This window comes from Geotrypetes seraphini, chromosome 10, assembly GCF_902459505.1.
Source record: "Geotrypetes seraphini chromosome 10, aGeoSer1.1, whole genome shotgun sequence".
In the NCBI taxonomy this organism is placed as follows: domain Eukaryota; kingdom Metazoa; phylum Chordata; class Amphibia; order Gymnophiona; family Dermophiidae; genus Geotrypetes; species Geotrypetes seraphini.
The window spans coordinates 130,491,766-130,515,070 of NC_047093.1; the positions used below are offsets into that span (position 1 = coordinate 130,491,766).

The window sequence follows — 23,305 nt, forward strand, 5'->3', positions numbered from 1 at the left end:
TTTTATTAAAATGATTCAGACATTGTATAGCTCTCCTGGAGCAAGATTATATATTAACAATAATTTATCAAATAGATTTAACTTGCATAGGGGAGTTAGACAAGGATGCCCTTTGTCTCCTTTACTTTTTGATATTGTCCTAGAACCTTTATTAATTGCAATAAACAAAACTAAGGAGATAAAGGGAATATCATTTACCAGTTTTGAATTTAAATTATCTGCATATGCAGATGATATATTATTATATTTAAGAGAACCGGAAACTACTATTCCATGTATACTTAATTTAATAGAAAAATATGGTACTTTTTCTGGATATAAAATTAATTGGAACAAATCTGAAATTCTCCCAATAAATGTTCATTGTACCAAAGGATTATTTGACCCATATTCATTTATTTGGAAAGAGGATGGAATAAAATACTTAGGAATTATGATCAAAAATACAATTGAAGATACAGTCAAAGAGAATGAAAAACTTTTATTGAAAAAAATAACAGAAATGTGTGAGCAATGGAATCCACTACATCTTTCTTGGTGGGGAAGAATTCAAACAATTAAAATGATGATATTGCCTGTAGTTTGTTACCAAATGAGTATGATTCCAATATTTTTTCAGGGGTCATTTTATAAAAAACTTAACAATGTTCTTACAAAATTTGTTTGGTGTGGGAAAAGACCAAGAATCGCTTTAGTATCATTACAAAGACCAATTATGGAAGGGGGGGTAAATTTTCCAAATTTTTATAGGTATCATCAAGCCTATATTTTAAGACAGGGTATGTATTGGATCCTCCCAGATCTTTTAGAAAATGTACCAGATTGGCTGTATTTAGAATGGCGGCTCCTGTTCCCTTTATATCCAGAACAGTTAATAACTATAACAATGCCTAAAAGATACAAAGACCACAGAATTTTATTTGATACTTGGAAAACATTGAGATACATCAGTAATCTGTCACCAGAACCTATTGCTAAATCTCTAAATCAATCAATATGGGTAAACTCCAGGATCAAAATTGGCGGATTTAAAATCGTCTGGAAACAATGGATAAATGCAGGAATACGAACTTTGAATGATGTCATTTCAGAAGGTTCACTGCTTAGTTTTTCACAATTGCAAAATAAATTTGGATTAAATAAAACACAATATTTTAAATGGATGCAATTGAAGCAGGCCATTCAGGTAGGGTTCCCTGAATGGAAAAATCTAAATAATCAATATAGTCTACAGGTTCTATGTTTCCAGGCGGATTTTTTGGGTCACCAAGCCGCAAAATGGTACAAATTGATATACGGATTTTTAAATAAAAAAAAGAAAACAGGTCTTAGGGATATTTGGAGTATTGAGATTGGTCAGACAATTTCTGAGTCTCAATGGCCACGATTTTGGTCCTGGAGATTAAGATCTACAAAGTCAGCATCTATGAATCAAACATGGTTGTTCTTATTACATAGAGTGTTCTGGACCCCAACGCGCCTGCAAAAAATAGATAGTACTAGATCTAATAGATGCTGGCATTGTAAATTGGAAATAGGGACGTTAGATCATTTAATCTTTTTCTGTCCCTGTGTAAACGCATTTTGGAATTCAATTTGGCCCCAAATTAATAAGTTACTAGAGAATTATGTAGGACTCTCATATGACACCATATTATTTGGCACTGCAATGAGAACTAAGAGTCCGATATCAGCAAATAATAATAAGCTATTACTAATACTAACAGGAGTCGCCATGCAACAAATTACTCAAAATTGGAAAGATTATACCAAATTAAATTATACGTTCTGGTGGAATTCTGTCTGTCATATTTATAAAATGGAAAAAATATTAGCGTTACAACAAGGGAATCTTCTTAATTTCAAGAAAATTTGGCAACCATTGACAAATTATTCTAATGATTAGTTTTCTTAGCACAATGATAAAAATTATATATGATTGGGGTGGGATTTGAATAATTAATGGAAACATATTATATAAAAAGGGGGAGGGATTTATATTTTTATGTTATTGTATAATCTTTATCATATGATATTTTAAATACTATGAATTATTAATGATAATATTCTAGATATGTAACAATTAATAATATTTTTTATGATTCAAATATTGTAAGAATGGAAAATTTATAAATAAAAATTAAAAAAAAAAAAAAAAAAAAAACTTTATTAAAATTTGGGAACCATTAACGTCCTTTTGTCATGATTGATGCCATTTTTCTAATATTTCTATATTTAATATGTAAGATAAGAGTGGGGTGGGGGAGGGTCTCTATTATATGAAAAAATAAAAATTACTAAAGGGATTTCAGGATGGGAGAGGGAGGGTTATATTTACAACTATAAGTTATAATGATAAGATGTACAAGTGGTTAAATCTATGTTATTGTGTTGCAATTTTTGTACACTTGATGAAAGTTTTAAAATGAATAAAGAATTTATTTAAAAAAAAAAAAGAAATGGATAATGTAGGCATCAGAGCTGTTGTGGCACCGTTGTTTGTTGCACGTGCCTATCTCTCTTAGTTGCGCATGCTGGAGACTGCTGTGGTGAATCTGCCTCCTCAATTTCTTATGGCTAGAACGGATTATCTGGCGGATGCCTTATATGACTTTTTGAGAGTGCTGGCTAGGGTGTCAGCGTACTCCCTTTCGGCCTGCCAAATGCTCTGGGTCAGGTAGTGGGCTGGTGATTTCACTTCCAAGGCGACTTTACCGAGGCTGCCTTTTAAGGGGCAGTTATTGTATGGCACAGGCTTGGATGACCTCATCCTGCCTGATAGTGGACCCAGACCCTCCAGGGATTCTGGTTGTTCTAATTTTCATGGCTCCAGAGAATATGCACATTTCAAGTTGCAGAGTTTTTCCCAGGGCTCCCGAGGTCGGTATTCGAGCTACAGGCGTTTTCAATCTTTCACCTCCTATCATGCATGCTCTACCAGAAAGACTCCAAGACACCAAGATGAGGGATGTCCCTCTTCAGATAGGGAGCCGGCTCTCGGAGTTTCTGCCTGCCTGGATGTGCATTACTGCAGCCCTGCGAGTCTTAAGACTTTATTCGATCAGGCTGCAAGCTAGAATTTGTCCAGCCTCTGTCAGATTGGTTCATGGATTCTTTGTCCAGGCGCCCGGATAAGGCGCTCAGAGTCCAGACCACCGTTCAGCACTTGCTGGATCTTCAAGCTGTAGAGTCAGTGCCACACAACCTCTCGGTCTCAGGCAGATACTCTGTATACTTTCTCATGCCACAGAATGGCCCAGAAGATTGGAGATTCGGGGCCAAGGTCAAGGCCGGGGCCGACCTCGAGGCCGAGGTAGAGGGTTGGTCGGCGGCGAAGAGATCCGCCATGCGGGCTTTTCTTCGGCGAAGGGCCCGGTTCTGGAAAGTAGCGCACTGGGGGCAGGAGTCGGTTGGATGAGCGGCCCCCAGGCAGAGGATGCACCGGCGATGCGGGTCTGTGATGGAAAGAAGCCGCTCGCACCGGGTGCACTTTTTAAAGCCGGTCAAAGGCCGGGACATAGAATCGAAACTGGCCGCGGCTCGAGTAGCCACGCGGCCACGGGGACCCGGAAGCCTCCGGGTCGGTCAAAAACGAAGCAGGAACAAGTTGAACAAGAAAAAATTCGCGCACAGCGACTTAATCGAGAAAAATAAGAAAAATTGCGGTGCTAGAAGGCAGTTGGGGCAGAGCCTGAAACACACGACTTCTAGGCTCAGCGGAAAATTTTGAACTGGAGACCACGAGGGGATGCGCCCCCTAGTGGAGCAGGAAGGCACGCATGCGTGGAACAGCAGAGCAAACTTAAATCTTCAATCAAGTTTGCTTGAAAATGCTTTTGCATCGGGGCTCCGTAGATGACGTCACCCACATGTGAGAATATCATGCCTGCTTGTCCTGGGATAATTGCATATTCCCATATTTCTGGCCCACCGCAAGTTTCTGTGGTTTCATGTTCTAGAGCAGCATTTCCAGTTCTCAGCCTTGCCCTTTGGGCTGGCGACAGTGCCTCGGACCTTCTTCAAGGTGATGGTGGTAGTAGCAGCTTTCCTGCGAAGATGGGTTTACACCCTTATCTGGACGAATGGTTGATCCGAGCTCCCTCATTGGCCAAGGGACATTGCGCAGTGGAGCAGATGCTTCAGCTGCTGGAGGACTTGGGCTGGATTGTCAACTTCATTGGAGTACCTAGGAGTCCTCTTCAATACGGCTGCAGGCCATGTCTACCTGCCCGAGACTCTCAGGCAGAAGCTTTGTGCCCAGATTTCTGCTCTTCTAGAGTGGTTGGCTCCTTCAGCGTGGGATTGCCTTCAGGTTCTGGGATCTAGGGTTGCCACACTGGATGTAGTCCCTTGGGCAAGAGCACACATGCATCCTCTTCAGCTTGCCCTACTCTCTCGCTGGACACCAGACTGGATGCCTTGCAGACTTGTCTGCTGTGGACTCTGAAGGCTCAAGTTTCAAGTTTCAAGTTTATTATGGGACTTGATAAATCGCTTAATCGGATATTCTAAGCGATTTACATTTAAAATTTACAATGTAAAATCAAAGAACAATAACAATGCAATACATAATAATACATACAATTTAAATAATGGCTAAAATACTCTAAATTTGAACATTATTAAACAATGGGAAAGGAGGGATGAAATATAATTTTAAAGTAAAGAAGAAATATTAAGGGCAAATACAAAAGGGACATAGTTAAAACAGATTCAACCAAATAAATATAATTCATGAAGTATAAAATTATGTAGAAAAGGCATCTTTAAAAAGGAAGGTTTTTAACTCAGTTTTAAATTTTTCAAGGTCTTTCTCCTCCCGTAAAGTAATAGGGAGGGTGTTCCATGTTTGAGGTGCCGTACAAGAAAAAATAAGTTGCCTCCTTGTATTAATAATTTTTAATGATGGGATCGATAGCAGTATGGACTGGCATTCCACTCCACATTGCCTCCTGGATGGTAATGACAGATGCCAGCCTTCGGGGCTGGGGAGCTCATTGCAATCGTTGTTCAGGGGTGTTGGACACTCTCACAGAGAAAGTGGTCCATCAACCGGTTGGCACTCAGGGCCATTCGTCTGGCCTTGAAGGGATTGCAGAAGACTCTGGAGGGCCAAGCGGTCAAGGTCTTCTCCAACAATGAATAGACATAATTCCTTAATTCCTTGTGGCTCAAAATTGAAACTAAACTACTTTTGCAGTCAACACACACTGCTGACAACATAAGAGTTTTCAAATATTGGTCTAAGAATATTTTGGCTAGCATTATTGCTTTCATGTTTTCTTTATTTTAGTATTTATATACCCCATATAAACTAAGTTGTTTACATTCAGGTACTCAAGTATTTCTCCTTATCTGTCATGGTAGGTTCACAATCTGACTAATATACCTGGGGCAATGGAATGCCAAGTGACTTGCCCAGCAAATCAAATGCTCAAAGAAAAGACAGAAAGACTTACCTTCGTGTAATGTACGAGAGAATTAGCAAAGAAGCGGCACAATTTGGCTGTTTTCTGGAATAACCGAAGTTCTGTGTTCTCCTATTCAAAATGTATGATAGGAAAAATTTACAATTTATGTATGCATTAAAATAAGAACATAAGCAATGCCTCTGCTGAGTCAGACCATGGGTCCATCATGCCCAGCAGTCTGCTCCCGCGGCGGCCCCCCCCAGGTCCATGACCTGTAAGTGATCTTTTACCTAAAACATTTTATCCTGTATAGTAACCCTCTAATTATACCCTTCAATCCCCTTTTCCTTCAGGAAATCATCCAATCCCATTCTGAAACCCAAAATCGTACTCTGCCCCCTCCTCTGGAAGCGCATTCCAGTTGTCTACCACCCTCTGAGTAAAGAAGACCTTCCTAGCATTTGTTCTGAATCTGTCTCCTTTCAATTTTTTTTGAATGCCCTCTTGTTTTTGTTGCCCCTGCTAGTCTGTCCCTCTCTACCTTCTCTCTACCTTTCATGATCTTATAAGTTTCTATCATGTCCCCTCTAAGTCTCTGCTTTTCCAGGGAAAAGAGCCCCAGCTTCTCTAGCTTTTCAGCATATGAAAGGTTTTCCAAGTCTTTTATCATCCTTGTTGCTCTTTACTGGACCCTCTCGAGTATCGCCATATCCTTCTTAAGGTATGGCGACCAATATTGAACGCAGTATTCCAGATGCGGGCACACCATCACCCGATACAGTGGCAGGATAACTTCCTTCGTTCTGGTAGTGATACCTTTTTTGATAATGCCCAACATTCTGTTCGCCGCCTTTGAGGCCGCTGCACATTGTGCTGCCGCTTCATTGTTTTATCCACCAGAACCCCCAAGTCCTTTTCTAGTTTGCCTTCCCCCCAGTACCATCCCCCCCATCATGTAGTTATACATCGGGTTTCCTTTCCCTATGTGCAAGACTTTACATTTCTCTACATTGAAGCTCATCTGCCATTTATTTGCCCACTCACTCAGTTTGTTCAGGTCTCTTTGTAGTTCTTTACATTTCTCAAGAGCTCTAACCCTACTGGAGAGTATTGTGTCGTCTGCGAATTTTATAACTTCGCACTTCGTCTGCTTTAAAATGTTTTGAAACAAAGGAATACAACATTAAAATGTGCTAATATTTTGATTTATAATTCTGGTTTTACACATTATAAAAAGCATTTGAGACATAGTAAGACTGATACTTTAAAGCAATTATGCGGTTGGCAGTGGTGTCAACCATATAAGTGCCTTTTCTAAAACAATTACTAGGTATGAGGGAAGATAATCTTCTTTCTAGTAGAAAGGCATATGAGCCTTGATCAGTTGGTTATGTACCTCTACTAAACTAAACTAAACTAAACCTTAGGTTTGTATACCGCACCATCTCCATGGTCGTGGAGCTCGGCATGGTTTACAGGAATTGTAATGAGAAAGGAACTCCAAGGAAAGGGCTAAATGAAGATCGGAGGAAAGAAGAATGTTAGAGGGCTAGGATGTCAGATGAGGAGGGAGTGTTAGATTTTTGAGAAAAGCCAGGGAGGGAGGTTAAAAATGGCATTGGAGAAGCAAAATAAAAGTGCCAAATCATGGGGGAAGGGGTTTTTGAAGATGGGGAACCTAAATACTGGTCCTAGAAACCCCCAAAATTGGGAATTAAAGACCCCCCTCCTCAATTTGCCCCATAGACACTAAAAGGTTCAGTACTCAATTTAACTAGTGCTATTTCTCTCTCAGCCCTCAGACAAGCTGGACAGTAGTGAAGATTTACCTGCCTTAGACAAGCATACAAAAAGGAACTCGCTTGTTTCTTCTGGTTGCTACTCAGACTGTGATAGATCCTGATCCCTGGGCCTCACAGCCCCTCTTCATGGGGGGATGTAGCCGGCACCTAATAAAGTCCTATCTAGAACAGATTATCTGGCGGATGCCTTATATGACTTTTTGAGAGTGCTGGCTAGGGTGTCAGCGTACTCCCTATCGGCCTGCCGAATGCTCTGGATCAGGTAGTGGACTGGTGATTCCACTTCCAAGGCGACTTTACTGAGGCTGCCTTTTAAGCCTAGAGACAGATACAGATGCCAATCAGCCTGCACTCAGCCCCAAGAATGTCCGAGAACACGAGGAAACAGTCTCCAAGCTAATGCAGCATTAGTGCAGGCTGGCCAAGTAGGTTCTCTGAGTCAGCTACAGACACTGAGTGTGTCTGTGTCTCTACCCAGGTACAGCTGCTTCAGGAAACCTGAGCTGTTTTAAGACACCAGAAAGCCTCTCAAGTGGTACCCCCCAAAAAAAATCCCAACCCCCCCAAAAAAAAATCCCAAACAAACCCCAAAGAACAGAGCAGAGAAAAAATGATGCCTTCAAACTCAAGTATAGAATGATGAACTGAGCAGTACAGAGGAGGTGGAGTCAAAAAATATAAATTGATACCTTCTACACAAACTCGCAAGAAGGGGTACATAACCCACTGGTCAAGACTCATATGCCTTTGCACTAGAATTAAGTTATCTATTTATATTCTGAACACCCCTCTGTTTACTGCCACTGAATATACATATGTTTATTCATACCACCTTTTGTGAGAAGCCTGTCACTAAATCTTGGCTTAGTGTATCCAACTAGCAGGTGAAGTATATTTGAGATGAAATCTAAAGGCAACCCAAAGATCTCATCTGATCAACCAAAGACATATTGGGCAATTTTTACAACTGCCTGGGTAATTTGAAAGTCCATCTCTAATAAACAGCAGACTTTCAGACTCAAGCAGAACAGTCAGGCCTTCTCTTTGGGCAGCTTATCTTACTCCCCTGTACCCCATATACTCAGAAGGATACATTAGCAGCAGACTCACTTGCATCCCTGACTGTTTCATTTGCTCAGCCAGCTGTAAGCAGGACAGGAAAGAGACCAGGATGTCATCACAAAGCCTACCAATGATGTCACGGTGTCTCAGCTGGTTCTCCACCAGGGACTGGTGCTTTAGGCTTTGCCTTTCAACAAATATTAAAGGAAAATCAAAGTTTGACAATAAAAGAGCACTTATACCTGTTTTGACTTGGTCTAAATCAAAACGTATAAATGCCGACTAGGCAACCTGTCAAATGTTTTGGTTATACCTGTTGTACGCCTAGGTCTAGGGCGGCCCACCTCCCACCCACCGCCCGCCCTTTTCCCTCCTCTAAAAACGCCTCTTTTCTCTCTGTGCGTTTAGAGGCAGGGGAAAGGCCTAGATTGGTTTTAGATAAGTCTAAAACCAGCTTTGATTATGGGTACTTGGACGATCAGGCTTTTTGATCGTCCAAGTACCCATTTAGGCTACTTTTTAGACGTTTCTTTTTTTTGATTATGAGCCCCATAGCTTCTGCCTCACAAAGCAGGTGTATAATCTCTGCTACCATAATCTGCATCTGAAGTCTGGCTAGAAATCACTGAAGTAACTTAAGTACTTCTCTCTCTTTTACATGATGTAATTTTCTTTCTTTGAAAAACATTCCTTTTTAAAAAAATCTGTCTCAAATATGGGGGCCATTAACATCTTTTTGTGATGATTAAACACCAGTTGTTTGATTGAAATATACACCATGAATAATAGAGGGGGAAGGGTGCTTATTTATTGTGTTTACTATTAATAATAATGGGAAGGGGGAGTGGGTTATGGGTTTATATATATACATATGGTTGTTTTTCTTGATAAATTTACAAGTGATGTTTTCAAGAATATGTATGTGTATCTATGGAAAATGTGAAGAAGGACTTACAAATATAGTAGGAAAGACTTTGAATGTTGCATGGACACATCCAGTGGTTGGGCAAGTTCTGGGTGCATTCAGATGCATGTAGAAGTAATAGAGTATAATAATAAAAGGAATATAGATATACAATAGATAATAGACTCATGTACATTGTGGGCCTGATTCTCCAAAGTGCGTCCCGATTTTAGGCAGCTGTAGGCGTCCTACAGCTGTCTAATCAGCCAATCGGGATGCACGTTTTTAAAAAAAATGCTCCCCAGGCAGGCCGCCTATATTGAAGGTGCCTCCGGGAGCCTAGGGAGACCCGCAAGACGCCTAAGCTCGCCTAAGGGCCTTAGGCGGGCCTTAGGTTAACCTAGGCGGCCCTAAGCGTCTCCCTAGAAGAGGAAGAAACGCTTAAAATGTAGGCCAGCAAAATGCTTAGTGGGGATGGGCGGACCCGCTATGCCTAAGGCCTGATTGGTCCAGGCTTCTAGAGCCTGGGCCAATCAGGCCTTAGGCTTTGGCGGGATGGGCCAGGAAGGAGCGGGCCCGCCTTATTTCGACGAGGCAGGCCTGCCGGCTGGACAGGCAAGACCCGTCTGGCCTTAAGAAAAGGTTAGTTTGGTGGGATGGAGGTTTGGGGGTTGTTAGTGCCGGGGGAGGGGGAGGGTGCGTCTTCGGGCAGGAGGGATTGGGCACCCTCCTACCAGCAATCGATATTGTCGGGGGGGAGGGTGCGTCTTCGGGCAGGAGGGATTGGGCACCCTCCTGCCAGCGATCGATATTGACCCATATTCGAGCATGATCCGAAATAATAATTGGATCAATGGAAGCTTTAATCACATGTTGAACTTTATAAGATGAAACAAATATATAATCAATTCTCGAAAAAGACTTATGGACCTGTGAACAGAATGAAAATTCCTGATCATTAAAATGAAGAATACGCCATATATCTTTTAAATCACAAGATTGAACCAGATTTTCTAATCCTAAAGATTTTATACTCTTACTTGGTTTTTTATCCATTAATTATATTTTTAAAAAAGAAAGAAAGAAAGAAAATAGAAAATAAATGCAATAATTTACCTCTGCATAGGTCCATGGAGTAATGCATGCAGTTGTGGTTATCTCATCTCAAAAATTATATTTAACTAGAAAAGGTTTATTGGTGATCAATAAAAATTATAAGGAAGGCTAAAAAGGTTAGGCTCTCCAGCCTGGACAGGAGAAAGCTGAGAGGAGTGAATAGGCTTGTAAATGTGCTGTAATGAAATTAACAACTTACTTGATAATGAACTTCCATGTGTTGGCATGTAGGGCATGGTCCATGCTAGAAATGACAGTACAAATCTCCAGCACAGTGTGCAATACTACCAAAGAAAGAACAAAAAATAGATATAAAGGATAAATCTAAATAAATAATAATAAATAAGACTTGATTTAAATGTGCAATATGGGGTTCATAATTGAAATGGAAATACGTCTACAAACTGGCCTAAATCGGCACTTAGACGATCAGTTAGACAAGTCGTCCAAGTGCTGATAATCAAACCGGGTTTTAGACATACCTAAAAATGACTTAGGCCTTCACAGTGCTGCAGTACGCCCAGAGCTAAAAGGGGCATTTTAGGTGGAGTGGTGAGGGCGGGATTTGGGTGGGACATGCTCGTACTGCATGTATAACCGAATGTTTAACAACACTGCCTAGACGGAACTTGGACGTTGTGACTTAGGACATTTAAAACCAAATCTAAGTCACAAGGAGGTATCCAAAGAGACCAGATAAGTAAAGCAGGCACAAAGTACAGACCTCTACACACTCCCCCAGTGATCACTGACTCCCCAACCCCCCACTGCCATAAAAATCATAATAACAAGTTTACATATCTGCCTCCAGAACATCAGCACCTGGCAGCCTGGCATAGGAAAGCCTAGTAGAGCTGCACAGAGGTGGCTTAAGTGGTCTTGGCGGGGGGGGGGGGGGGGGGGAAGGCTAGTGAACCATGAAGAAGAGGACCCAGGCCCATAAGCCATGCTAACCACTGCATGCATGGTGAAACATGTGCACCCCACAAAATCCCCAAAATCCTTATGTACTGCCATATAAGAGGCACCTGCAGCCATAAGGGCTATTGGGGTGGTAGACAGATGGGTCTAGTCGATTCTGGAGGGTGTTTTGGAGGGCTCACCGTGACCTATAAGGTTGTGGTGAGATGTGTATGTGGTACCCTTTTTGTGAGTTCACAGCAGTGCCTAGTACTCTGGTGCAATGTTTTGCTGACCCTGCCCACGTCCAAAAGGTCTTTTTCTAGGCGTTTTTGACTTGGACAAATTTTTGGACGAAAAAGGGGTATAAAGATGGATGACTTAGCGGTCTAGATGATCAGACGGCTGGACGTACAGTTAGACGATTTAAAAAAAAAAAAAAAAAATATGTTGGATGTATTTTTCGGAAATGGACCCTTTTCTCATGTCCGACTTGACGCATCTTTTGATTATGCCCCTCTATGTATTTAAACATCACTATAAACCTTAATTCTACATCCCATATTTTTATTTCTTCTCAATTTGTACTGAACAGAAATAATTTAATTCCCCCATAATCCAAGTCTTCACATACAAAGAAAGAATCTCATGGCAAAAAATGCAGGCTCATTTCAGTAAAGGAGTGCTCTTCTAGAACATTTTGCACACCTCTAGATTTTTGTAAGAGAGATTTAATCCATTCTTTACCACTGAATAGTGATGGTAAAAATTCATCTTCACCTTATTCTACTCACACTGTTATTCTGAAGAAATAAATGGGCATGTCATCTAATTGGACCCCAAATTCCAGACAAGAAACCATACACAGTATGGCGCTCATAATAAAAAATTTTAAAAAGTTAAAAGTGGCCTAAGTCAGTACTTCGACGATCAAAAAGACAAATCACCCAAATAGTGATAATTATAAGAATATAAGAATTACTGCTGCTGGGTCAGACCCATGGCGGCCCCTAGGTCAAAGACCAGCGTCCTAACTGAGACTAGCCTTACCTGCGTAAGTTCTGGTTCAGCAGGAACTTGTCTAACTTTGTCTTGAATCCCTGGAGTACATAGGGTTCTCGGTGGCAGCTACCATGATTGGTAAAAACTCTTGAAAACCCTTTTGAGCATCAGAGACTGAACTGTCTTGCAAGTAAAACTTGTTACAACTTGCACGGCAAGCATTTGAGCATCAGGGCCTCTGAGTTAACAGTTTTAAGGCAAAACTATTATTTCATCTGTCCATCTAGCAGTGCACTGCTTGACCAAGCAAGCGAGGCGTCAGTGAAGGGAATATCTCTTCCTCCTCCTCTGCCTCCCTGCAATCTGGGTGTAATGCAGCACCTGTGCATGCCCTGTGGCCAGATGAAAATCCTCTGATCCTGAGAGAGCTATCTTTGGACATACAGAAAGATGAAAATATACAGGAGACAAACACGAGATTAGGAGACTGGAGTAATGCAGTGCAGGGTGGATTGCTTCTGAGCTTCTGCAGCTTGCTCTCTAGTTGTGTAGGTATCAGAGCACTAATAAGAGGGAGAACTACTCCTATGTGGAACCCAGAGCAACAAAAGCAAGTGATGTACATATGTTGCTGAGGCTGCAGGAAGGAAGGGAAATCTAGATACTGCTGGGGCTAGGGGACGTGGGCGAGAGGAATCCATATGGGGGAAAATTATAAATGTATCATTTTAAATTATGCATGGTGGGGAAAAGAGTGTATGACTGAAGGTTTGCCTTAGGCACATAATATCAATGCACCAGCCCTGCCTTAATTTCAACATCTCCATCTTCAATGGGTTTTGGGTATTTCAACTGACAAACACACACAAAAAGAAGCTTGTGTTTGCTGACAGAAAAAGAATGAATGGGTGGACAAAAGTTTTTGTTTACATTATGAACAGATATAGATTGATAGATATTAATTTACATTCCCAAGACTATAGAATGTTTAGTGCTCTCCAGTGCCAAACAGAAAACCAGAATTGGATTAGATTGGACTTGTTTGTAGACTGGCAGAATCCTCTTCCATTGAAGAAGATAAAACCAAGTTTTAAACTTAAAGTAACCTCTAACCAATGGAGCAACAATAGATATGGCAGCAAGGAAGCTCCCACAGAGAAGAGGACAGAGAAAATGCTGGAAGTTGTACATGTCTACCATGACGAGAACTAGTCAGGAGAACAGACAGAAAAAGAAGAAGTGCATACCTGACACCATGTCTATAATATCATCCTCTAGAGCAGTGGAATCCATGTTGATTTTATCCAGCAGCTCCATCAGTTGCTTTTGGAGCAAGACAGCCTCTTTAAAAAGAGCCTGCAATAGGTCAGACACCAGGTGAAGACAGCCACTGTACATCAACTCACTTTCCTGGAATAAGAATAGAGGGAGGATTCAGATATCATGCTATGAAACAAGCTGGCTAACTAACACCATGATGTGGAGACTCTGTTCTTTTAGGCCTATACTTATGTTTATTAGATTCCTGATATACAGACTTTCTCTTTAATAATCTTTATTCATTTTTACATCTTACAAGTGTATCAATAAATTGACAATTGAAATTAAGTACATCACTTGAATTTCTTTCATATTTAACAGACTTTCTGTGGTATAGCCAAAATGGTTTATTGATCCATATCAACAGTCTTCAGTTTGATGGCTTCAGTTTGCTGCTGCAGCTCAAGGATAGGTATTAGCACCTGTAGATAATTTGGGGTGGAAATTATATGTTAACTTCAACAGCTTTGGGGCGTCCCTTGCCACTCAGCTGTTAGGGCTTCCCCAGACCAGATCTGCGCATGTGTCATTCGCTCTCACAGCAACTGATCGGATGTGGATTACCAAGAACCTCCACAGTTGGCCAAAAAATCAGCCGTGTTTTGTGCAGCTAGCCCTTTGTCTTTCACTTTGCCTACCCCTCCCTCCTCCTGTAAGACTCTCATTGGAATGTTTTTTTGTTTCACTTGTATATACCGTATTTTCACGCAAATAACACGCACCCGTATAAAACGCGCACACGTGTATAGCGCGCAGAAATCACGATGATAAGCACAAAAACTTTGGTATAACGCGCTCACGATTATACCGCGCATGCTGCCCGACTCTCCGTTCACCCCCCTGACTTCCGTGCACTGCCCCGCCTCTCCGTGCGCTGTCCCGACTCTCCGTTCACCCCCCCTGACTTCCGTGCACTGCCCCGCCTCTCCGTGCGCTGTCCCGACTCTCCGTTCACCCCCCCCTGACTTCCATGCACTGCCCTGACTTTCCGTGCGCTGTCCCGACTCTCCGTTCACCCCCCCTGACTTCCGTGCACTGCCCTGACTTTCCGTGCGCTGTCCCGACTCTCCGTTCACCCCCCTGACTTCCGTGCACTGCCCCGCCTCTCCGTGCGCTGTCCCGACTCTCCGTTCACCCCCCCCGACGTCCGATTCATCCCCCCCCCCGGCAGGACCATTCGCACCCCCACCCCGAAGGACCGCCGACTCCCCGACAATATCGGGCCAGGAGGGAGCCCAAACCCTCCTGGCCACGGCGACCCCCTACCCCCACCCCGCACTACATTACGGGCAGGAGGGATCCCAGGCCCTCCTGCCCTCGACGCAAACCCCCCTCCCCCCCAACGACCGCCCCCCCCAAGAACCTCCGACCGCTCCCCCAGCCGACCCGCGACCCCCCCTGGCGACCCCCCCACCCCCCTTCCCCGTACCTTTGGTAGTTGGGCCAGAAGGGAGCCCAAACCCTCCTGGCCACGGCGACCCCCTAACCCCACCCCGCACTACATTACGGGCAGGAGGGATCCCAGGCCCTCCTGCCCTCGACGCAAACCCCCCTCCCCCCCAACGACCGCCCCCCCCAAGAACCTCCGACCGCTCCCCCAGCCGACCCGCGACCCCCCTGGCGACCCCCACGACCCCCCCACCCCCCTTCCCCGTACCTTTGGAAGTTGGCCGGACAGACGGGAGCCAAACCCGCCTGTCCGGCAGGCAGCCAACGAAGGAATGAGGCCGGATTGGCCCATCCGTCCTAAAGCTCCGCCTACTGGTGGGGCCTAAGGCGCGTGGGCCAATCAGAATAGGCCCTGGAGCCTTAGGTCCCACCTGGGGGCGCGGCCTGAGGCACATGGGCCCAACCCGACCATGTGCCTCAGGCCGCGCCCCCAGGTGGGACCTAAGGCTCCAGGGCCTATTCTGATTGGCCCACGCGCCTTAGGCCCCACCAGTAGGCGGAGCTTTAGGACGGATGGGCCAATCCGGCCTCATTCCTTCGTTGGCTGCCTGCCGGACAGGCGGGTTTGGCTCCCGTCTGTCCGGCCAACTTCCAAAGGTACGGGGAAGGGGGGTGGGGGGGTCGTGGGGGTCGCCAGGGGGGTCGCGGGTCGGCTGGGGGAGCGGTCGGAGGTTCTTGGGGGGGGCGGTCGTTGGGGGGGAGGGGGGTTTGCGTCGAGGGCAGGAGGGCCTGGGATCCCTCCTGCCCGTAATGTAGTGCGGGGTGGGGTTAGGGGGTCGCCGTGGCCAGGAGGGTTTGGGCTCCCTTCTGGCCCGATATTGTCGGGAAGTCGGCGGTCCTTCGGGGTGGGGGTGCGAGTGGTCCTGCCGGGGGGGGGGGGATGTATCGGACGTCGGGGAGTCGGCCGGGCAAGAGGGCTTGGGCTCCCTCTTGCTCCGATCGTGGATGCGGGTGCGGGTGGGAGCGCGTGCGAGTGGTCGTTCGGGGTGGGGGTGCGAGTGGTCCTGCTGGGGGGGTGAATCGGGCGTCGGGCGGGGTGGGAACTATGTTTGAAAACTTTCGTATACCGCGCTCACGCATATAACGCGCGAGGGGTATGCGCGGTAGGTAAAAACGCGTATAACGCGCGCGTTATATGCGTGAAAATACGGTACTGGTATTTGTCAACATTTGCTTATTTCTGATCTGAAGATGAGTTACCTTTGAAAGCTAATCAAACATTGCACTAAGGGGTCCTTTTACCAAGGCGCTAAACACCAACGCGTCCATAGGATATAATGAACGCGTTAGCATTTAGCATGTGCTAAAACAGCTAGTGCGCTTTCGTAAAAGAACCCCTAAGTTAGTCCAATAAAAAAGGTATCGCATTTATTCCTTTGTTTTTTTTAATTTCTACATATTAAACTAAGTGCAAAGCAATAAAACCAAAGAAAACAGGGGGTCCAACCTTGTCTGCAGTAAAAAACCAACCAGAAGCAAACAAACCAAAACTGCAGGCGTGTGTACATGATGGGCGACTATCCATAGTAATTTGCGATTTTCGGCGAAATATACGACGTTATCTTTCCAGCTTTTTTTGTGACAAATTTTTCCTTTTCTTTTTTACCACGGACCCCTGATGAAGGTTGTCCGAAACACGGACCGTGTTGGGTCCCTTGCTTGGTAAAAAGGTTTTTAGATATAATTTATTTGTCACAATAAAATTTGCCTGCATTGTGTACACGCCTGCAGTTTTGGTTTGTTTACATATTAAACTAAACCAGAAATAACCAAGAAAATGCATCAGCTTCAGACCCCTCTTGCATAATCTGAAATATTTGTTGAGGGAAGGGGGCGGTCCAATGTGAAATCAGCATTCATAACTCAAAAAAGGGAACAAGTAATGTAATAGCTATGTTAATCTTCAAAGTAGGTTAATAAATAAAAAGAAAAGAAAATAAGGTGCTTTTATTATTTTTTTTTTTTTTATTGGACCAACTTTGACTGATTTTTTTTTCAACTGTCTTGACCTAAGGAAGGTGGTTTAGGCTTCCAACAGCTCATCAAAAATATATGTATTCAATTCATCCAACAAAAAGATAGCACCTTATTTTCCATTATTAAACATTTTGAATTTATTAACCTTAATAGGAATGTGTAATGCTGGCTCCAAAGCAACTTATACCAGGATTCAGAGGGAATTCCGATTTTTCCGGCACAGCAAGAGGACTTTCACTACCACTTAACATCCAGAAAACCTGTCTGTATCCCACCTTGCAATGCGTGAAGGTATTCCTGAGTATGTGAAGGACAGCAGTAGGAAGAGTCTGGATGCTGTGCAACGCCAGCGGCTCATCCAGGGAAGAAACATGACACACACAGGCTGTCAAAGCTTCGAGTCCATGAATCAGATTCTGCAATTCAGGAAACAACATTCAATGCATCCTAACAACATACATGATGGCCTTTATATCTAAGTATGTAAGTGGATTAAGAAGATAACAATAGATTCTCAAAATTAAAAAGGAAACTAGTTCTAGGAATGCTTTAGATCAGTGGTCTCAAACTCGCGGCCCGGAGACCATATGCGCCCACCAGGTACTATTGTGAGGCCCTGGGTATGTTTATCATAATCACAAAAGTAAAATAAAACAGTTATTTGATCATACGTCTCTTTAGCTATAAATGACAATATTATTATTAAGACTTAGCCAAAAGGAAAGATTTATAAACTATAAAGAGTTTTACCTCATGCAAAAGGAGAAATTAGGTTCTTACCTGCTAATTTACTTTCTTTTAGCTTCTCCAGACCATAAGAACATAAGAACATAAGAACATAAGCAGTTCCTCCGCTGGGTCAGACCTCAGGTCCATCCTGCCCAGCAGTCCGCTCCCGCGGCGGCCCGAACAGGTCACGGCCTGTCTGAGACACCAGAAGGGGCCCCCTTGCCACCTTGGTTTCCCATTGAGTTTTATCTTCCCATCGAAGTCCTAACCCTCTGGTCTTGCACATGCACGACCTGGTCGGATTTCTATACTTATTACTTGGTTGCTAACCAGTAGAGGTTAACTTTACGAATGGGTATATCTAATCATGACCAGCAGGTGGAGACTGAAAACAAAACTTTGGGACAGTATATACTATCCTCCCTTCTCTATTTCCCTCAGTCTGCCGAATAGCCAAGCAGAACCAAGAACTGGAAAACAGGAAGAAAACAATACTCCGAACAGGAGTAACAAATAACATACCCAAATGCTGTTGGAAAATGCAGAGGAGAAATACCCGAAGGAAAATGTCCCCACAGCTCGCCATCTAAGCCAGCCGAGCCACAGCCGCTGTTCTTTAATTCTCCCCGGCCCTAGAAAAATACTAGAACCCGCAGCAAAAAACAAAAACTGCCCGCGAAAACAGCCCCAACAACAACAACAACAACAGACAGGGTGGGGACCTCTACTGGTCTGGAGAAGCTAAAAGAAAGTAAATTAGCAGGTAAGAACCTAATTTCTCCTTCTTTAGCACTCTCCAGACCAGTAGAGGTTAACTTTACGAATGGGACGTACCAAAGCAGTCCCTCTCACGGGCGGGACCCCCGAAGGGCCGATACCAGAACACGCTCACCGAACACCGCGTCCCGACGCGCCTGAACATCTACCCGATAATGTCTAACAAAAGAATACAAGGAGGACCAAACCGCAGCCTTACAAATATCCACCGGAGGCACGAGCGACGACTCAGCCCAAGAAGCCGCCTGACCCCGAGTGGAATGAGCCTTGAGAAACTCCGGAACAGGCTGCTGTTTCAGAAGATAAGCGGAAGCAATCGTCTCCTTGATCCAGCGCGCAATAGTAGCCTTAGAAGCGCCAGCTCCCCGACGAGGACCAGCCAGGAGGACAAAGAGATGATCGGACTTCCGGAATTCCTGGGTCCGCTGCACATCAGAGCGAAGGACCCGACCGACATCCAACTTGCGCAGCTGCCGTTGCTCAGAAGAGCCCTCCCGACCACCCAAGACCGGGAGAACCACCGATTGATTGACATGAAAAGGAGAAACAACCTTCGGCAGAAAGGAAGGAACAGGCCGCAAGACGACCCGCTCCCTAGACAACTCCAAGAAGGGAGCCCTACAAGAGAAAGCCTGCAGCTCAGAAATACTCCTAGCAGAAGTAATGGCCACCAAAAAGACCGCCTTCAAAGTAAGGTCCTTCAAAGAACAGTCGTCCAAGGGCTCGAAAGGCGGGCGCACCAAAACAGAGAGAACCAGATTAAGATCCCAAGAGGGAACCGAGGGCCGTAGGGGAGGCCTAAGCAACTTGGCCGCCCGCAGAAACCGAATCACATCAGGAAGAGCCGATAAACGCTGACCTGACACCAACCCTCGAAAGGTCGACAGGGCCGCAAGATGAACCCGGAGAGAAGACCAAGCCAGGCCTCTATCCAGGCCATCCTGCAAGAACTCTAGAATGTTAGGCAGAGAAGCGCGAAAAGAGGTCACTCCCCGCGCCCGACACCATTCCTCAAAGAGACGCCAAACCCGCACATAAGCCCGAGAGGTAGAAAGCCTCCGGGACCCCAACAGTGTAGCGATCACCTTGTCTGAATATCCCTTCTTGCTAAGGCGACCCCTTTCAAGAGCCACGCCGTAAGACAGAAGAGAGACGGGTCGAACAAGGGAATGGGACCCTGCATCAGAAGGTCGTCCGAGAGAGGCAGAGGAAGAGGAACCGCCACCAGGTGTCTCACCAGATCCGCATACCACGGACGTCGAGGCCAATCCGGAGCCACCAGCACCACCAAACCCGGATGGTGAACAATGCGAAGAAGCACTCTGCCCACCAGCGGCTAAGGAGGGAACACATACAACAGCCCCTCCGTTGGCCACGGCTGGACCAGAGCATCCAGACCCTCGGCCAGCCCTTCCCTGCGACGACTGAAGAAGCGGGGCACTTTGGCGTTGCCACTCGTGGCCATCAGGTCCATCAGGGGCTGCCCCCAATCTTGCACTATCAACCGAAACGCTCCGGCGCCGAGAAACCACTCTCCTGGATCCAGGAAGTGACGACTGAGGAAGTCTGCCTGAACATTTTCTACCCCGGCTATATGAGAAGCCGAGAGGTCCAGAAGATGGGACTCCGCCCAAACCATGAGCCGAGCCGCCTCCTGCGCCACAGGAGTGCTCTTGGTGCCCCCCTGACGATTGACATAAGCCACCGCCGTGGCATTGTCCGACAGGACTCTGACCGACTTGCCCAGCAAAAGGGAGTGGAAAGCTAACAGCGCCAGCCTGACCGCTCTGGTCTCCAACTCGTTGATCGACCAGGAGGCCTCCTCCGCGGACCAGGTGCCCCGAGCTGAGTGGCCCATAAACTGAGCCCCCCAACCGAGGAGACTCGCATCCGTAAGGAGCACCGTCCACTGCGGGAGATCCAGACCCACCCCCTGAACCAGGTGAGGGGTCCGGAGCCACCAGCGCAGACTGCAGCGCGCCAAGCCTCGCAGGGGAACCGGAACATCCAAATCTTGCCTCCGGGGAGACCACCTCCGGAGCAGAGCATACTGAAGAGGACGCATGTGGGCCCGCGCCCACCTCACCACGTCCAGGGACGCCGCCATTGACCCCAGGACTTGGAGGAAATCTCGCGCCCGAGGACCCCGGGACGCCAAAAGCAGGCGAATCTGAGATTGCAATTTGCTCACCCGGGCCTCTGGAAGGAAGACCTTCCCCAAGGAGATGTCGAACATAACCCCAAGGCACTCCAGACGCTGAGCCGGGACCAACCGACTCTTGGAAAGGTTGACCACCCAGCCCAGCGACCGGAGAAACTCCACCACCCGAGCCGTAACCCGGGAGCTCTCCTGCAACGACTTTGCCCGAATCAACCAGTCGTCCAGGTAGGGGAGAACCAGGATGCCCACCGACCGCAAGGCTGCCGCGACGACCACCATTACCGTGGTGAACGTCCGAGGAGCCGTGGCCAGACCAAAGGGAAGCGCACAGAACTGAAAGTGCCGCCCCAAGATCGCAAAGCGAAGGAAGTGCTGATGAGAGGCCCGAATTGGAACCTGCAAGTAGGCCTCCGTCAGATCGAGAGACATCCAGGATGGGCCGAAAGGTCCCCTCCTTTATGGCCACCACAAAGTAAATGGAGTACCTGCCGGTGCCCCACTCCGTAGGGGACACCGGCACCACTGCCTCGAGATCTAGCAAACGCTGAAGGGTCTGACGAAAAGCCTGCGTCTTCCATGGAGTCTGACATGGAGAAGCGAGGAAAAGGTCCGGCAGAGAGCAGGTAAACTCCAGAGCGTAACCGTCCCGCACCACCTCAAGGACCCACTGATCGGACGCGATCTCGGCCCATTTGGGGAAAAATTTGCGCAGCCGGGCCCCCACCGGAACCAAAGGGGGCGCCGGCAAGGAGTCCTTGCGCAGGACGGGAAGCGGGGGAACCGGCGGAGGGATTCCCTGCCCCCCGACGGGCCCCCCGAAAGGGCTGCATGCGCTGGAAGAACCGACCCCGGGAAAAACCCTGAGCCGGGAAAGAAGCAGCCCCACGCCCCGGGCGATACTTGCGAAATTCCCGCAAACGCCCCCGGGCAGCCCCACACCTAGACGCAGGGCGGGCACGGTCCTCAGGCAGACGGGGCACCTTCGAGTCCGTCAGAGTCTGAATCAACTCATCTAATTCCTCTCCAAACAAAAAGACCCCCTAAAGGGAACTTTAGTAAACTTAGCTTTGGACGCAGAATCCGCCGCCCAAGCGCGCAGCCACAAAATACGCCGCGCGGCCATGCCATAGACTTAGCCGAAATCCGCACCAAGTCATAAAGAGCATCTGAGAGGAACGAGGCAGCCATCGCAATCTTCGCTACCTCCTGATCCACTAGAGACCAGTCATCAGACTCCCGATCCAGGACACGCTCAGCCCACCGAAACACGGCGCGAGCGACTAGCTCCCCACAAACAGCCGCCTGGACCCCAAAGGCAGAGACATCAAAATCATACTTAAGAAGAGTCTCTAACGCACGCGCCTCCGAGACCCTAAGAGCAGAACCGTCCATAACAGGCACGGTATGCCGCTTAGGAAGTGCCGAGACCACCGCGTTCCCCATTGGCGAAATTAAGGTAGCCCTACCTCCCTCCGGGACGGGATACCCAAGAGCCAAGGCGCACACCAAACGAAACTGCGCCCATAGGCCACTGCGCCAACACAAAATCCCGCAAATCCTGACGCACAGGAAAAGAGCGGGAACCAGGACAGACCCCCTGAAGCAGAGGGGCCCCCATACGCGGGGTCTCCGGCGGCGCCACTGCAAAAATGCAGCACCAAGGAGACCTGCTACACAGGTCTAAAAGCTCATCCCTCTGAATAAAAAAGCGCACCACGGACGCATCTGCTCTGGAAGACGGGAAACCCGCCGCCCCGCTGCCAACAGGCGTCCCCTCTAGAGGATCCTGGAAGCCCGCCAAAGCAGCCAGGTCCTCAACCAGGCCAACACGCTCCTCCGCCCACCAATTCGCAATCCAAGCCCCCCCGCGGGCGCTTGGATGAGGGAGGAGGAAGAGGGGACGCCAAACGAAAAGAGGGAGGCAAAGCCATAGGGGGCGCGGAGGGAAACCCCCCCCGAAACCCCCCAGGCGCACGTGGGACCCCCAAAAGTCCGCACAAAGAAAGAAAATAAATTGGGGGCAAAAAACCCCTGGGGGTCCCCAGGGACTCCCTGCCCCAGCAGGGGTCCATGCTGAAACCTGCCCCTGTGTTCGCCATACAGGGGGAAGGTCACCTGAGGTTGCAGACAAAATGGAGGGGCCAGACAAAGAAAATGGCGAAGTTCCCGCCAAAAATGCTCCCTCCATGGCCTGTAGCGGCTGAGAAGACTGAACAGTCCCAGCCGCTAAGACAGGCAAGTCGGCATCAGCTGTCAAAAAATCAGCTGAGAGGGAATCCTTCGGGGAATCCCTCCGTGGGCGGTTGTGGAAGACCGGGCTTCCCCACTGCTCCAAGCCGACTCGCGAGGCACCATCGGCGGGGAGCTCTGGGCGCCTGCAGCCGCTGCCGACGGAGCTCCACCACCTCACCGACCCAAACCGCCGAGTTCAGGCCGGCCGCGAGTGCCTCGCGGCTGGACTAAAATTGTGGCCTACTCCCCCGGAGAAGGGCACAATTGCTCCAGACGCGACCTAGCTATAAAAAAGTGCTGGTTACATGAAAAAATACAGTAAAATACAGTTTTCTTAAAGGGAAACAACCCTTCAGACCAGCACTACCTCAGGATTTTTTTTTTTTTTTTTTTTTACAGAACAGACTCCACAGGCTCTCGAAGCAATATGCCTTGCTTGACTTAGGGGGCAAGGCTTACTGCT

The 23,305-nt window shown here is 46.8% G+C and overlaps 1 protein-coding gene across 3 annotated transcripts in view; it reads right to left on the reverse strand.

Annotated features, from left to right (window-relative positions):
- Positions 1–23,305, reverse strand: part of C10H1orf112 (chromosome 10 C1orf112 homolog) — a 104,477-nt gene that overhangs the window by 63,896 nt on the left and 17,276 nt on the right. For all 3 annotated transcript variants that reach the window (XM_033962138.1, XM_033962137.1, XM_033962139.1), the window contains 5 exons: positions 17,219–17,359; positions 13,445–13,607; positions 10,495–10,579; positions 8,324–8,462; positions 5,460–5,540 (listed from right to left, as the gene is read on the reverse strand). In XM_033962138.1, the coding sequence (XP_033818029.1) occupies positions 5,460–5,540; positions 8,324–8,462; positions 10,495–10,579; positions 13,445–13,607; positions 17,219–17,359 (609 nt within the window). The remainder of the gene's footprint in view (positions 1–5,459; positions 5,541–8,323; positions 8,463–10,494; positions 10,580–13,444; positions 13,608–17,218; positions 17,360–23,305) is intronic.